This window comes from Centroberyx gerrardi, chromosome 6 (genome assembly GCF_048128805.1).
Source record: "Centroberyx gerrardi isolate f3 chromosome 6, fCenGer3.hap1.cur.20231027, whole genome shotgun sequence".
NCBI lineage: Eukaryota > Metazoa > Chordata > Actinopteri > Beryciformes > Berycidae > Centroberyx > Centroberyx gerrardi.
In genome coordinates this window covers 3,364,737-3,382,522 of record NC_136002.1, presented here as the reverse complement: position 1 = coordinate 3,382,522, position 17,786 = coordinate 3,364,737, and the positions used below count along the sequence as shown (strand labels likewise).

Here is a 17,786-nt window from a genome sequence, read left to right as displayed (position 1 = left end):
TGAGTAAAGGCCCTGACACACCAGTGTCGGGCCGTCGGTAAGCGTCGGTGTCCCTAGTTTTTGCAGTGTGTCCCGCACCGTCGGCACTAGTCGGACCCTGTCGGCGGCTTTTCGGCCGATTGAGCATGTTGAATCGGCGTCGGAGCCGTCGGTGCCTCTTGATGATTGGACTGATAAATTCCTTCAACGTGGAACTGAACAGGAAAGAGCCGAGCAAAATTTTTAAAATTGGAGGTTTCATTTATCTCCAGCTCTCGACACAGGCTCGGGAAAGCCCCTTGAGCCTGTCGCTGGAGTATCCATGATTTCACTCATTTAGTGCGGTTTCTCCTTATTTTTTGCCTCCGCCTCTTCCTTTCTTCTTCCACAACCAAAAGACCAAGGGCTGACAACGCCAGTGCCATTTGCAACTTCTTATCAGACATATGGTATGGAGAGTTATTTCCCCTCACGCAGGCGCAGAACGTACGTGCTAGTTGGCCGTCGGCTGTAGTCTTTGCGGTGTGTTCAAGTGCAACTTTTTGGACCAGACGCAGGCGACGTGAGGCGACGCAACAGTCGGCCTTCGTCGCTGCTGGTTCTTTGACGTCGGTTTGGTGTGTCAGGGCCTTAAGGGCCGCAGCCACGATCATATGCTGTATTTACAAGACATGTTTGAAGTGACATAAATGCGATTTTTTTTTTTTTTTGTATGGATATGGATTCCTCCAGGCAGAAGCGGGAGTCACCTCCCCTGATGAGACATGGACAGTTGTTTGGCAACTGTTTTGAAAGACATTACAGGAATATGAACCTAACATTAGAAAGATGACAGTTTTAATGTTATCACATGCTCACCCACTCACCCACCCCATATCTGTGTTGGGAATTGCTGTAACCATTCAAACAGATATTTATTGCCGGAAATCACCATATACATTTGTTCCTACGGTTCACACAACCCAATCCCAGTTTCTGTCTGTAATGGTGATGCAATGACACTTGCATAACTAAACAATGTCTCAGGTTTGCACATCACCCAGTAAATGTTATTCCTTAATTGAAGTGTTGGGAGACAGCAAATGAAATGCTATGTACATAGCACTGATGAAGGATATCGACTAAGTTGTGCTTCTTACCTTTGAAGCTACACAAGAAGAAATTGAAAGCATAATTGATGTCATCCAAAGTTTAAACAGTAAATTTCCATAACTCCCGAGTGCAACCAAACTACTAATTGCTAACCAGCAATTCGCTCTACTTGAAGTTCCTTCACAATAACATACCCCAGCAACGGTCTGCTGACACCTCAGCTCATATCATTGGGTTTTGCTTCAGCCGAGGTGCGTTCTAAAGTGCTCATAAAACAGCTAGTGTTATTCACTGCCCAGATGGACCCAATGCCACAGACACAATACAAAGTTTGGCATTACAGCGGGGTATTGTGCTGTTTCTTAACTAGATTACAAAAGGGCTGTTCAGCTTCTAAAATCACACCCCACCACAAACAACACATGCAAACACATACCAACACAGTTAAAAGAAAAATCCAGCCTCAGATACTCTTCACATTGGTCTGTGATAGTCAATGCTTTCCAGGAGTTATTTTGTGATTTTCTTTGTTTGGTGTCTTCATGCTAATCACTTGCCATGCTGCGGTCACTGAAAATAACTTTATTTAATCAGTAACACAAATCCAGAAAACTGATGAGGCCATGGTGTCCTCATCACTCCCTGGACGACACAGACAGACATTTACGCCATTGTAGTTATAAGGCCTATACAACTAACCATACATCTATATTTAAAGAAGTAACTGAACCCCAAACCCAAATCTGTGGTGAAGCCTGACATCTAATGGTGAAAAGTAGGGTACTGAACTGGTCATCTGCTATTGGCTGGTCTTTGTGCCAGGTGATGTCACCTTCTGTAGAGTACAACAGGCCTGTTTGGTCACGTTTGGCATCGCCACTGAGCAAAAGAGTGATCCAAGGTCTAGACTAGATATTGCTGGAGGCAGTAGGTTGTCTGTCAGCTTCTAATTAGGGGGCTCTTTCTGATGTTGGTGGTTTTTAAACTGTGTCCAACAGGGGGGGAGGATTTGCATTCTCCACTGTAATAGTAATTTTTCTTAGATTTATTCAAGTCTCCTGTATGTCTGTCCATTCTCCCTCAGCAAGGCATTTATTATCGCTTCACTGCCCACTAATTTGGTAGATTCGCAAATAGTGGGTCACAGCTTCAATTTTATTTTTGTTCTTCAGATGTGGAGCGCTATTAGTCTGACAGCGTTTAAAGCTGCCGCATGCAACTTTTCACCTTGAGCTATAGCAAAGTGTTTATTCCCGCCCTCCTCCCCACCTCATTTGGTTAAGTTCCCGCCTCAACACTTGTCAGTCATCTTGACGGGCTGTCTACCTTGAAACGACATCTAGCCTGAGGCCGAGGTAACCGGCAACTGTACATGTGTTGAAGGAGAGGGTGAACTCTTCCAATCTGCAATAGATAAAAAAATAAATACAGATGCTCATGATAGTTTTTGAACGGAGCTTGTCTGCTGCACATTTAGCTTTGCTGTACTTTTTCTCACCGCTTTACTCCATTGTTGTTTCAACGTCAAACATCATTGAAAAGCCAATTCCAGATTTAGGCAGGAATACACAGGATCACACACAGACAGACTGATAATGTATTAAATCCTGTTTATTGTTATTTTAATGTCAAAAAAGTTGCATATGGCAGCTTTGATGTTTTCTTCTGCTTTTGTCTGACCTACAAGCTGACGTTGACTGTGTGTGTTGTGGCAGGGTGACAAGGTGAACTATGAGCGCTTTAGGAACTGGCTGCTCCAGAACAAGGAGTCCTTCACCTTGTCCAGATGGCTGCTGTCCGGAGGAGTGTGTGTTACGCTGACCGATGACAGCGACACACCCACCTTCTACCAGACCCTGGCCGGCGTCACACACTGTAAGTCCCGTCAACACTCTGCATTCATGCCAATGCATATAGTGCATCTCCTCATAAGCAAATGTGTTTACATGTTGATGTACACACTTAATCATTCTAACCCAAATCTACTCATTTGTTAATAATGCTTAGGATTTGGTGGCCATTCAGTCTCTTGTTTGATTTTCCTGCTGTTTACTTTTCATGGTTCCTATACTGCTTAAAGGCAGCATACTCACTCATACAACACACTCTTCTAGCATGAGTTTTTTTGTGGGAAAATCAGGTGTATTTTCAATTTGTCAGCTTTATTATTGATAAGCACAGATCTTGCAATCCAGGGTATCTTCAGGTCATTTAAAAGGCTGAAAAAACAACATTTAAGGCCTTAAAAAATGTTAAAATGTCTTCAGTACCGTACATTTTTCACTGGGTAATAACAGGTTTATTGTTCATTTAGTGGTTAGGGTTAGGGTTAGATTCATACAGAACAGGGTTAATACAGCATGCCAGTCGTGTTTTGTTCCCATCACATCTGCTTTATTGAACACAGTTGGACTTCATGTCCCTTAACAATTAATTTCCTGTTTTCCTTTTTCTTATTCTGCCCATTTTTTAGTTTCAGAAGTTTCATCAGCTATGTTCAATTGGGAATAAGCTGTTTTGCCATTTTCTTTTTTATTTTGATTGTTAAATTCCGGGTAGCATTGAGAAGGTCTTAAAACGTCTCACATTTGGCTCTCTGAAACCTAAAGACGCCGTAGTCCCAGTGTGTTTTTGAAACTCTTACGTCTTTCGTGACATGAAGCTAATTTTCACCCCCCTCCCCCTATACCCGCCACGTCTCCTTCTCTCCATCTTCCCCCTCTTCTGCCTCCCGTTCATCACACTACAGTGCAGATGCCTCAAGAAATGCCTCCACAAATGGCTCGAAACACGTGTTAAAGCTTGGGCGAAATCATTGAATGTTTTTTTCTCTCTCTCTCCTGTTTCCACCACTGGCAGTGAATTGCCTGGGAAATGACTATGAATGACAGGCTCCACTTGTCTCCCTGATCCTCTCACTCTCTCTCTTTCACTCCTTCTATCTCTCTTTCTCTGCTCCTCCTCTCCTTCGCCAGGCCTGGTTCCTCTCCTCCCACTGCTGGCTTCCCTATCCATTTCCACTCTGTCACACTCAATCCTCCCCCTGCACCATGCAAACTGCATTTGTTAATGTGACTGTGGATGCTCGCTAGCTGAGATTTCCATATTTCTTTTGTTTTCAAGACAGCTTCGGCTGCCAGAGTTGATTGTAAGTAATTGAAGTGGTTATTGCGAGTGTGTTTTCTGGTGTGTCGCTAACAGTGAGTGGAGGTGTAAGATGACTAGAAGCAGTGGAGGGTGTTCAGTCAGGCGCCGAGTTAAATGACTTAGAAATCAGTTGTAAAAAATACTTCTTTTCGGGGTTGCTTTTTGTTTAGATAGAAAAAGCCAGGTCGGTGAACATGAGTGTGCTGTGTGCAGTTTACTGATGTCATCTTACAGGATTTCATTTCAAATTCTAGTTCCAATATTTCAAACGGTTACCTCTCGCTGCCATTTGGAGCCCAAACTTGCGATGCTGCCTGCTGCAGCTTCAAAGAGACGAGCTTGTGTCTGGAAGGTGAAATATTTGAATCCTAAAAGGAACTGGGAAAGTCAGGGGAAGGGAAGTGAGTAAGTATCACTTCCCTCTCCCTTGACAGCTACTGTTGATATACCCTTGAGCAAGGTGCTTAACCTCCAACCGCTCTGTGGTGCGGCTCTGTCTGCATACCGGCCTGTGCTAATATAGAGGGGGGTAGTATAAATGATCAGAGTTGGGCACACAGTGGTCTGATCTTCTCAGGTGGGTTTTATAGGAGATACTTTTCAGTCAAATATTCATGCTTAATATCACAAAAAGTCCTTAGCTTCGGTTTGCTCCACATTTCTGCAGAAAGGCTACTTATATTACAGTGTGAATATCAACTTTTGCCTTACTAAAGAATTTAATATTCTCCATAGTCAAGTACTGGACATACACAAGCTTGATTCCACCAAGAGCCCCACTTGCAGACTCTGACAGAACTGCAATACCTCTTACAAAATTAATATGTACATCAACATAAAGGCCCAGATATTTTTAATGTTTCGTATAATTCAGCTTTTTAGTGCCCAAACAAAATTGAAAGTTGCTGATAGAATGGTGGGGATTTCTAAAATGCATTATTCCAGTTTTCTTCTCATTTATGGTTAATCTCCATTTCTCACACCAGTTGCTTGCAAGAGAGAACATTTTTTGCAAGTCAAATTCTGTTTCATCAAGTAAAATAATGTCTGCATATAAATTAATTCTAACCCATACCTCTCCACACCTGCCCCCACATTTTAAGGATTTAAATGCACAGGCCGAATCATTAATATAAATTGCAAATAATGTGGGTGACAGAGCATCTCCTTGCTTAACACCAGAAGGTGTTTGAAACCAGTTAGTCCAAAAATGATTTACTCTTCTGCATGCCTCAGGTGCTCCGTAAAGAGAACATACAGCTTGATAGAACTTTGCATTTACACCAGTTTTGATTAACTTATAAGTAACTAGGTCTCTGTTAACAAAATCAAAACCTTTCTGAAAATCAGTGCAACAGGCAAATGTAGATTTATTCTCCTCTAATCTGTTTCTTATCATTGTACAAACTCTGGAAATGTTGTCAATACAGACTCTAGCCTTAGCAAAACCTTTTTGTACTTTTATAAGCAGACGCCCCTTCCTTAGGAATGCCATTAATCTCAATAATGCCATTAAAAAAGTATAGATCAGTACATCGTCTAAACTGCACTCATTAGACTGAAGCCGCTGTTGTTGAGAGGAACTCCGGGGTCATCCCTCTGACCTTTTGGAATAGGGCCTGTCATGGATTTAATTCTGCCTGATTCAAAACATTTATTGAATAGACCATACAAAATTTGGTAATGTTTAGTAGACTTTGGTAGATTTTCACTGCCAGTAGTTTTCCCAATGTTGCCTTATCAATAGCTTTAAATGTTGAATGTGTAATATTTCTGCTTTCCTGAAGCTTAATATGACTTGTAAATATCAGCAGAGGAATGGTAGTGAGTGAAACAAAGTGACAAACAGCCATGGCACACCCACTGCAGAGATTTCTGCACTAAAAAACACAGGAGCAGGCCGAGGCTGTGTTTTTGTTGTTGTTTGAAGGCCCTTCTACCACAGTGCTGTACCCGCCTACGCCCCCCAAAAGCTCGAATTGATCATCAAGTGGTGTTACTTCACACACCAAGCGACTCATTACCTTTGATGTGTTCCAACAAGACTAAGAGTCTATCAGCCCCGCAACATCGAATTTTCGTTCCTGCCAGGAATCAAACTGAGGTCCTCTGATTGAGATTCTGGAGTCTAACTCCATGCAGCATACTTTCACCCACATGACCCATAAAGTGGCGAACAGAGTGACCGACCGACTGCGATCCATAGAGCCCCTGCTGTCGTGGGGCTAAAAATCCACAGACAACAGGAATCGCGGTAATGTCAGCATCCTAATCATGGCAAGCGTCCATCGAACAAAAAAAAAAGCGCTATCTTGGTAACACATCAATCGAATGACAGAGTTAACTCTGCAACTCGGCATTGCCATTAAATCCCTTCTACAGCATTCAGTTTGGTTTTCAACAGTCAGTTATCTTTGTAAAATCATCAAAGACTGTGATGTCATTTCCAACAAGCCCTTTAAAATAATTTTCCCATTTGTTAAGCACATTGAACACTTCCTTCTCTAGATGACCATCAGACCCTCATCTCCATTGGAATTGTCTTTACACGTCTTGATTCCAATTTTTTAATTTTGTTCCAAAAGGGCTGCATGTATGGATCTCCTCCAAATGCAGTGCATGTCTCCTTTGATACCACTTTATACATTCAGTATTTTTTTATCTAACGTGTTGACATTCTCTAAAGTTATTCAGAAGGTTCTGCTTATCTACTCTATGACTTTTGCATTTCAGATAAAGGCGCTCTGAATTATGTATAGCGCACCAGAGCTCCTGTAACTCTTTATTTCAATATGGCTTGCAAGCTTTGTGTTTTTCTTGTATTTGACTTGAGATTTATAGTTTAGGCGAATATTCTTTGGATAATTCCCATTTCATCATGCAGTAATTTATAAAAACCTTCGCCCATAAATCTAATTCTTCCTACACTCTGATGAACGTCAAGCTGCTCCTTCAGCTTTGATAGCGCTGAGCGTCTCAAATCCGAACAAAGAAAATCATTTGGTAACATAATATGTAATCAACCACCGCTTTTCCCGTCTTTGACACAGAGGTGTAATTATCATTGAGAGGGCAAATTCTACTGTTTATAATGCATAACTTACACTCTATCAAAAAGTCAATCAATAATAATCAATGGTAATTCTTCGGGGTTTTAGATTTCATCTAAGCTGCCCATCCTACTGTTGAAGTCTCCACAAACAAATTGAATTGGCATCAGAACATAAATTTATTTGACTCCACAGATGGCCAGAGAAAGTTGATGCATCTCATGGTGACATTTCAGTTGGCAGATAGCATGTGAAAACCCGACTTTAAGTGTAAAAATTGTAAACCAAGCATACCGTTAATCTGTTTATTGATTACAGTAACACTGTACAGTCTCATCAAGATGGATCTTACACAAAGGCCATAGAAAATGTGACTGTGGTCTGCATGTTGACAAATGTTTTCATTAGACTATTGTGATAATTCTTGAAAGTTGCAGGCCCATAAATGTTTTAAAGTTTAATGCGGTTGCAAGACGTTTGTGGGGGGCGCTTTGCAGGTAATGCCTCCTGTGGTTTCAGATGCAATTCGTGTTGCAAGTTCAGTAAATTTAGCCAGGCTTTGTTTTAGCAATCAAGGACAGGGAGCTGGAAAGAGCTTGTCTTGTCCAGAGAATCTGGACTGTAATCTGCCCGCTCCCTGTTTATCCTCTTAAGTGTATGTGTGTGTGTGTGTGTGTGTGTGAGTGAGTGACAGAGAGAGGTATACCCTCCTGGTTCATGACTCCTTCCAGAACATGGACAGAAGGCTTGACTCTTGGCGGGCAAAGCTCGACACGGTGAATCTTCAGCTAACCCGCTAGCCTCCGGGATCGCGTCGCGGTATCGAGAGATCGGAAAAACCTTGGGAATAACGGTCATTGGGACAGGGATGACGTAGCCTGAGTTTCTCTTAGCAGCCACCGTGGGGGAGTTTATTATGGTACGCACCGACCGTGGCAGCGCGTCTCCTAGCATGTTCGCCGGATAATGGTATGGTACCTCTGCTGCCACTCGGAGAGAGTCGCACCTCTAGGTGGGTATCGGAGCAGGTGGATCACCGTGTCACCCCGTAGAGAAGGAAGCAGGAAACTGACAGAATATTTGTGCTTGGTACTGTTGTGTAATGTGAACCGTCAAATACCTTGTGACTGCCATTCATGGTGGAGAGCGAAAGTGTCAAGCTGCCAGGTTCACCTCTGAAACGGTGCCGTGTGCAGTGGTTTGTTCGAGGTCTTTTGTGAAACCTCTTTTGTTGTTATTGTCTGGTTGGACATTTAAACCAGATTTACACAAAAGTCACTTTATTTGATTAGTCATGTCATTGTTTTACAGAGAAATAAATATGAATTTGTAATAATTTTCATTGTCAGACTTTTGCGGTATACTGTGCTTTGCAAGAAATTGCAAATCCGCAGCGTGTCCTTTTCAAAGCAGACCTGTAGCTGCCCAGTCAAAACACACACTGCTGTTCTGCTCGGCCTCTGTATCTCCTTAGAGAGGCAGCATCGCGAGCCTTTAGAGTCAATTACCACCAATGCATTTTGACAGGAGGATAAGGTAACATGGGACACCATGGTGTCAGGAAAACCAAGCTCAAATATCAAACTCTGCCATCATTACAAATGTCAAATCCAAACGAGTATGAAATGGTTTGCATAATGACATACAGCCAGTTTGCAGCTGCTGTAGCCTAGGGGGCTTCGCTAATGTTTTCAGAGGCCAGTGGCAGCCCTGAGATGGATGAGAGATGGCAGGAGGCGATCCATAGTTAAGTTAATGAGTTTTATAGATTAGCAGTCACAAGGTAACCCAGCAGCCATGAGTAATGCCCAGCCAGATGAGCACAGGTATTTATTTCGCCGCTTGGCCTCCAGGACTAATCACTGACTGTCCACCCCGCACTCAATAGGTCCAACTATCATTCACTCCCATCCACGTCTTGATACATGTGCTTATTGGTGTTAGCAGTGTTACATTGGGTCCTGTGTGTGTGGGTGAGGGTGTGCTTGTTTTATGATTATTGCTTGGGATGTTCATCCCTAGTTTATTTTGTGCTGTGTTATTTTGTGTTGTCCATCTCTGAGCTCAGAAAGCTGAGGGTAGTCATAGCTCTCTAGTGTTCCTTCCATACTCATCAATAATTTAACAGTCTTGTATTATTTCCTCCATGCCATCTCCATATAGTCCCCCCCCCCCCTTGAACTCACATTCTAAATCATTGATTGCGTAGTCTGTGCTTCTCTCTCTCTTGCTTCCCCTTTTAGTCCGTTTGTTCAGGAAGCCGAATTGAACGGTGGCAGTAGAAGGGTTATTTACTACTTCCCAATCAGGCGGTCTCGCTCTCTGTTCAGCTCTGTACTACATGATCAATCCAGGAATCGGAGCTTGGAGAAAAGGGGAAAGCCCCTCTCAGTCCATTTCCCCCAGTGTGCTGCTTTCACCAGCATCCAGCCACACCCCAACATCATCCCAGTTGACTGGAAACTATTGACCATTGACTGCTAAAAACAGACAATACTGGAAAGCCACAGCAGATCTTGCCAGGAATCGGCTGCCATTTGATTTGTGTGTCTGTGTTTTGACACCTGTCATAGGTTTTGGCTCGGTGCCAAAGGCTAGCTGTCTAGCTGCTAAATCCTATTAGCTTAAGCTGTGGATTAGCATGTTGAAAGGGGGAGGCTGGTTCATTGACCCTAGCAGAGCCTTCATATGCTATATTGGTGGCACCTTGTTCCAAGTTGAGTCATGGTCTAAATACTAGGCTATCTAGTGGCCATTACGTAACCCCGATGTTGGTCAACTGTGGCAGCATGACTGGGTAACATGTTTGCTCTGTACAGATATCTCACTAGGTCATTACTCCATGTAGGCTAAGTACTAGTAATAGTCCTGCTATCAACAACAGTGTCAACCAGTTCATCATTTCATTGAATGCAAGGGTTTATGGGTATAAGGAGACAGATGTAGACATCTGATAGCCAGCATAACAAAATGAACAGAGAGCAAACCGCAGTCTGGACTGATGCTCATATTCAGCTATTTCTTCATGTGTTCTTAATTGGTATTTAATGGTATTAACAAAACATGGAGAACCGATCCCTTGAACACTACTACTGCTGCTGAATACTGACTCTGGCTTCTTCTGCTTTCCGCCTCGCAGTGGAGGAGTCGGACATTATAGACTTGGAGAAGCGCTACTGGCTGCTGAAAGCCCAGTCCAGGACCGGCCGCTTTGACTTGGAAACCTTCGTCCCGCTGGTCTCCCCTCCCATCCACGCCTCGCTGAGTGAAGGTAATGCAATATTTATCAGCGCAGACCTCACATGGTCACTCATGACCATTTGAACAGATTGTATGTATGTAAATACACCAATATTTTGCAGTGGGTATCGTGCAGTATAATATAAGTTGTGTATTATTTCAGCGGTTGCTTACGCTTACCTAACTTGACCTTTTCCATGTGTACCATTTATTTATTTCATTTAGGTCTTTGAGCTTTTAATTCAGGCCCTTACAATTAAATACAATCCTCTTTGAAGACCAGCTCTTTCTGTAAAACATTGCAGAAACAAGTATCAGCGTTATTGATCTTCTTTCGCAGGCCTGTTCCACGCCTTTGATGAGAATCGGGACAATCACATCGACTTTAAAGAGATCTCTTGCGGTCTCTCCGCCTGCTGCAGGGGGCCCATCGCCGAAAGGCAGAAATGTAAGCCGTACCATCTTTTCAAACCATTAGAGATAAATGAATCCCCGAGGCTTCACGCAATCACACTGAGCCTTTTTATCTTAAGAAGTGCAGTCTTCTCCCCCATTGAACTGTTCTTATCTTCAGTTTTAAGTGTAAATGGTTTTTGGCGAGGGTTGATTGGTGCCGTCGAGTCATTAGTGCCCAATCATCTTTGTCATCAAAATTTTCACCGGTGCCTGAAATTACATTTTCACGCTTAGAAATAGCAGCATATTGGATTCCCAGCTAATAAACGAAACAACATGCTGTCTTCAGATGAATACAAATTGATAGAAGCGGAAGATTTGAATGCTGTTCATCGTATGATGCTACTACTCCATTACCATGTTGTGCTCCACCACCGCACCCTTCTCTTTCGCTTACAGTCTGCTTCAAAGTGTTCGATGTGGACCGCGATGGGGTTCTGTCTCGCGACGAGCTCCATGAAATGGTGGTGGCCTTGCTGGAGGTGTGGAAGGACAATCGCACAGACACACTTCCCGTAAGTCCACACATATTGGACATGCAGACATGGCCTCAGTAGACACACTGCAATACACGTCTGATACCTTCACATAACTGCTGGTGCTGATATGTTTGGTTGCCTCGCAGGAATTGCACAGCAGCGTGTCGGACATAGTGGAGGACATCCTGAAGATGCACGACACCACCAAGGTGAGACACAGCTCCTGGGGGCAGCGTCGTCATCGGTGCGCCTGTTAGGAAGTTGATCCTTTGACTAACCTCTCAAACCGCTATGTAGGGTGTTTTTTGTTTTTTAACCTTTATTCTGGGAAAGTCAGTTGAGCTCCATGCTTATTTCTAGCCGCACCCTGCTTCACATTCACACAGTTCCACACATTTACACTGGGAGCTGCCCAGTACAACCATATTTTTCTACTATTGACCATTGAGCAGCACCACTAGAGCAGTTGGGAGTTCAGTGCCTTGCTGACAGGCATCATGACAGTGTTTGTAGAGGGAGGTGAGAGTGTTACTCGTTCACTTTTGGCCCAGCGATTTCAGTTTTAATCACCATAACCATAGCTGATGAGTTGATAGGCTGTTTCTTTACCCTTTTCACGGTAAATAGCAAATAGTGTATACACGCGGACCTTTGACCTTTGTGTTGTTTGACTCCTGACCAGTTGGGTCACTTGACCCTAGAGGACTACCAAATCTGGAGCGTGAAAAGCGCTTTGGCCAACGAGTTCCTCAACCTGCTCTTCCAGGTCAGTACGCTCACATAGTTGTACAACTTTGATCAATACTGCTGTTTGGCATATTTATTCATTGGTTTCTATCAGTGTGGTCAGTTTTCCACATCTTCCCGTGTTTCCTTTGGTCCAGGTTTGCCACATAGTCCTGGGGCTCAGGCCTGCTACTCCTGAAGAGGAGGGACAAATCATCAGGTACATGTCCTCTTCAATCTGTCATTCCTCTTGCATATGTAACTCTGAAGAATATGCTATTGGAGCTAATGTGGGCCGCTGTCCTTGTATTTGTGTGTGTGTGTGTGTGTGTGTGTGTGTGTGTGTGTGTGTGTGTGTGTAGGGGTTGGCTAGAGAGGGAGAGCCGACATGGGCTGCAGCCAGGCCAGAACTGGTTCCTCATCTCCATGCTGTGGTGGCAACAGTGGAAGGACTATGTCAAATATGTAAGTGGTGTTAAATAAGAAATATATTGATACTGATATATACTGATATTGACAGCATGCAACCAGTATAAGACATTGTTGCATCATGTCATGGCCAGTGGTGCCCAACCTGTAGTCTGTTGTTCTGATGGATGAGTTAGGAGTGCTTAGTGGCTGATCATACATAAGTATTTTGAAAAAGTAATGATTCTGTCCAGTCCCATGGTGCATTTGTGCTTTTGCGAGCTACAGCTTGCTAAAAAAATATTTTAAAACAAGTTGTTGATGAGCAAATACCAGCCATAATCCATGTAACACAGGGTTGTGAATTGTGACCAAAAAGCTCTACCTTTTCGTCTATAAGATATCGGTTTCCAATAGTATACATAAAAAAAAAAAAGACACCAAAGGAGGTTTTTCCACAGATGTTGACATGATGGAGTAGATCTTTGTGAATACCAGAAGACGATTGAGGGAATTGTGTGAAAAATTCCTAGTTACGGTGTGACGATCCATAGTTAAAATTAGATTTTCACAGCAATACAACTTTTACTTGCCTTAATTAAGTAGATGTTGCTCAGTAAAGAACAGACATCATTTTGAATTTACCTCTTGAAGACCATAGCAGGGAAAAAGAGATTGATATGCTGCTTATCCTATCCTCCTTTCATATATGTTCATTTCACACCCTGATTGAGCTTTAATATACAGCCAGTCTGAGGCCACTCTTTGCTTTTCAGTGTTAACATTCTTGTGTGTAAAGTGTGCAGTGGTGGAGAGAAGTGGTTCTTGATCAGGGAGCCTCAGTCTCACAAAAACGTTATTTGCTCATATACCAGCTGGTGGACTTCCATACTTCTGCCCCAAGTTGCCTAGTTAGCTTGTATAAAATCAAAGGGAAAGTTTTTTTTCCTACCCAGACAGAATATTACACGTGACATGCTCTGGATAACCTGCATATATTCATAGTTTAAATGGCTCTCTTCCCTCCATATGAAGAGACTAATCTGTAGCTAGAAAAAGTGCCACCACTACAAGAGAGAGCTAGAAATTAAATAAATGGCAATGGTTCGGCACTGCATCCTGCACTATAACCCCAAACTGGGACTGAAGCAGGGACATACGTGGAACCAAACCCCAAATTTACCACAACCATCACTGCTCTAAAAAAATGACAGGGGACAGACAACTGCTGTTGTCTTCTTGTCCAGGAGCACAAGGGCATCGTGGTGGAGCAGCCGTCCATCCTGAGCTCGCTGCGTTCCCCCATGGCCACAGCCACCGTGGAGCCCGCCCCTCCAGACCGCCTGGGAGGACTGGGAGTGCTCAGCCTCGTCAGCCCCACTGAGGAGAGGTCACCCGATGCTGTGTCCAGCGCCTCAGAGGCTACAGAGAGCGGTCAGTTACTTTTACTTCATTTATTTCCTACAGAACTGAGGGACCGGGGAAGTTAGGTGTTAGGCAAAAACAAAAATAATACAACACAAAATTCCTGTGAGGATATATTGAAATGTATAAACACATAGCTTATATTTCTTAATTAAAACTTTTCTCACACCGACCACAGTTGGTCAGAGTAGAGCTATCATCCAAGTTGCTCACAGTGTGAACAACAACTGAACTATAGACCATTAGTTTGAGCTTAGTGAATAAATGATTGACTGATGGGCCACTTTTTTTTACATTGGAGAGATTTGGCAGAACATCAAGCTCTTAATATTTGATTTTACTATTGAGGATGTATTCTAAAACAATACCATATTTTCATGTCTTGTTATCGGTCCAATATCCAGTACTCATATTGGCATCAGTGCATCCGTACAATGGTAAAACTTTGGGAATACGTCCACTTTGACAACTTGGGAAGGGATGGGTGTCATTTGAAATTTTTTGGTTTGGGTTTGGGTCCCAGTTCCTTATTTCAGTTCTGATACCAGTTTGGTACTTTTTTAGGTACCTAATAGAATAAATTCCAATTTGAATTTTTTACTAAAAAATAATGATTTGAATAGTTTACAACCATATCAGAAAATATAAAAGCGATGCGTGTTACATTTTGCCATGTCATCATGTGCTTTCTGATGATCTAACCAGACCTTAGAGTTTGTTCATCTTTTCAGATCCTCAGTACAGTAGCTAGTGTGACACTTGAGACAAGCAGAGCCACATTGGCTTCTAGGATACCAAGTGGTATATCGATGCATCTATCTTGGGCTTCTGTCATAGAAACAATTCAATGCATTGTATGTTTATTATTTAACGTCAATGGAACCAAAAATTGATACCAGGCTCTCTCAAAGCCTTTCGGTAGTAATTGGTACCAGCAAAATTCTGTTGGTATCTCTAATGTACGGAATTTTGGTTCCCATCCCTAAACTTGCTATATCTAAAAGTTTCTGTTTTCTTTGTGTTTTTTTTGTATGTGTGGCCTGGCATTGTGACCTACTCATCCCCACCCCAGCAGCCATGAGCCCCCAAGTCGTTCCCTCTGCCGCGGAGAGTTGTTTTGCCCGTCAACACAACGTGTCAGACAACAACAACCAGTGTTTTTCTGGAGCCAACGGCCACCTCCCTTCCCAGCTGGCAGCACAGAGACCTGGAGCCATCGACAACCAGTCTCTGGTCAATACCGACCCCATGAAGGTAGGGGAATGCGTACATGTTTTTGTGTGTGTGTACATACAGTATGTGGATGATTATGTCACTATGTGAAGACGCACAGCATGCATTTTGCTTGTGAGCAATGCTAAGAGTTGGACTAAATGGGTTTGTATGAGTGTAAGAAGCAGGGAGAGAGCTACACTGCAGGTTAATCAGTTGAGTATAGGTTTTCACTCATTTGTGCATTTGTGTTTGTGTGTGCTTGCCGTCTCCCACACACACCAGCCATGCAAAGTCAGGTGTATTTGTATAACCCTTAGTCACAGTTACACTCTCAAAGGGCTTCACAACACCTACATTTTGAATCCATTTTGAAACATTTTGAAACCAAAATTAAAAAAAAAATGAAAACGTGTTCATCTTTCCACCTTTACAATCTTCAGCACAAAAACAAGGAAACGACATGTTTGCAGAATATTTTTGCCAGCTGCTTTGGGTGAGACATTGCGTTTGACTAGAAAGAAACTATCTGAGATTCTAATTGGGACCCGCTCCTCCCACTCTGCTGGCAAAGGCTCTCAGGGACCAGATGGTGCTTCCTTTCTCCATTGTCTTATCTCTGCGTTTTGCTCTAATGATAGCGGCCGGCCAGCTAGTGCGCAGCATTAGGATAATGTCTATCTCTATTATCTGTAATTCAAGATGGCAGAAATGTGTATTTTGTGTACATGTCCAGGCGTTGATGTTTGTGGTCTGACCCCCTCCCCACCCCCAACCCCAACCCCAGGCGCCTACGTTAACCATGGAGGGCGGCAGATTAAAGCGTTCCTTGCAGCTGGTGGCCGGCAGAGACTTTGAGACGGTGCCAGAGCCGGTCTGGCGGGCGCTCTACCACTGGTACGGTGCCAACCTCAGCCTGCCGCGACCGGTGAGCAAACACACCATGTGCACTCATCAGCTAATTTACCTGATTAGCTATCTCTATGTTTGGTTGGGCGGTATGGACTCATGGATTCATATCACTATAATTTAAAAGCATGGACAACTAGAAGGGCACTCGGAGAGCGCAGACCTCCGCCAAGGTTCGTGCTATTATTTCTTGTTCGTGAGTCGGATCCGGATCCGCTCCAAAATTTAATGGGTTCTTCCTTGGCCCATGCTACACCCTTCCACGATGAAAATCGGGCCAGTAGTTTTTCCGTAATCCTGCTAACAGACAAACAAACAGACAAACAGACAAACAAACAAACGGCACCGAAAACATAACCTCCTTGGCGGAGGTAATAATAGTATATACATCAACGTTTATTGGATTTTCTTAAAATTTCAATGGCGTCACAGACTCACAGAACCATGTCCTTACATAGATTTAAACAGTAACAAAAGGTTGTGCTATATCATGGTTGTTGTCACCGGTGTGCTGTGGTCTGCAGCCTCGTTCCTACAACCCCAGCACATCGGTGCCAATAACCACGATATAGCATGACCTCCATCATGTTATTGCTTTTATGCAACATTTACAACAATTTTACAATAGTATCAAACATTAAACAAAGATACAAGCTTTGGGTTTTAATTTAGCCATTTTATTTGGCCCTCTGCCAGCAAAGAATTAGTTCCCCGTTGCTAAACTTTGTGTAATTCATTCCATTCATAGTTCAAGGGTTGATACTGTTAGAGTTATATGGTAAAGGTTTGTATACTGCAGTTGTAAGCACTCATGGAACACCTCTAGTCCAATCACAATGCGTGATCGGAAACAAATGTTGTATAAACACACTTATAGCATGTATAATGTCGGTCCACCCCTTACTTCTATAAAACACTTCCTGTCTTTTGTTGGGATTTTGGTTGTCATTTCTCTTCTTGCATTTCTAAACAAGCCTATTATATATAGCCTAACTATTTGGACAGGTCATGTGAATTGATGAGGCTCCACCAGTAGATGCTGTATAGTCAAAATCCAAACCGTAAATTTATACTGGTATACTTTTCATACCGTTTATACTGCCCACCCTTACTATTAGTACATTCTCGCTGTTTTTAAAGGAGCCCATTACAGGATTAAAGGGGACAGGAGGGAATTTTGAGTAGTAGTAGTTTATATTGTCATTTCATATATTACCTCTATGTGATTATACTTCATCTATTCAGTGATTTACATATTTACAAATGGAAACTTTTTGGAGCCTCCACTGACACTTCTTCTTAATATTAGAAAGAACTAGGTAATACAGTTATTCAACAATGTTTAAAATGTTGTGAAGTCATATTGCTTCTTGAACAGCTCCTTCTGGAACATGCATTTCTGCTTAACATGTAGTGTTGAAATTGTGGGTTGTGAATATTTATGACCCTCATTTTGCTATGGTCTCATTTATATTCTCTTATATATTTTCTTTGCTGTATCTTGTTACTTTTGCTGCTACAGCGACCCAAATTCCCCAAGTTCCATCTTATTTGTCATGGAGAAAACTTTGGGCTATAACTTGAATGTCTTACCAACCCAGCTGTTGAATTTGTTTCTTAACTACCTTTACTTTGTCTTCTGTCTGTCCCTTCTCCTTCCATC

At 42.7% G+C, this 17,786-nt stretch overlaps 1 protein-coding gene across 2 annotated transcripts in view; it reads left to right on the top strand.

Moving 5' to 3' along the window:
* Positions 1-17,786, top strand: part of usp32 (ubiquitin specific peptidase 32) — a 68,439-nt gene that overhangs the window by 25,830 nt on the left and 24,823 nt on the right. Inside the window, exons 5-15 of one of the 2 annotated variants that reach the window (XM_078284184.1) lie at positions 2,787-2,946; positions 10,408-10,539; positions 10,849-10,956; positions 11,364-11,479; positions 11,590-11,652; positions 12,126-12,209; positions 12,328-12,389; positions 12,532-12,634; positions 13,825-14,011; positions 15,078-15,256; positions 16,002-16,142. In XM_078284184.1, coding sequence (XP_078140310.1) covers positions 2,787-2,946; positions 10,408-10,539; positions 10,849-10,956; positions 11,364-11,479; positions 11,590-11,652; positions 12,126-12,209; positions 12,328-12,389; positions 12,532-12,634; positions 13,825-14,011; positions 15,078-15,256; positions 16,002-16,142 — 1,335 coding nt within the window. Of the gene's footprint in view, positions 1-2,786; positions 2,947-10,407; positions 10,540-10,848; positions 10,957-11,363; positions 11,480-11,589; positions 11,653-12,125; positions 12,210-12,327; positions 12,390-12,531; positions 12,635-13,791; positions 14,012-15,077; positions 15,257-16,001; positions 16,143-17,786 lie in introns of both variants that reach the window. The other variant, XM_071922161.2, reaches the window with a different exon arrangement.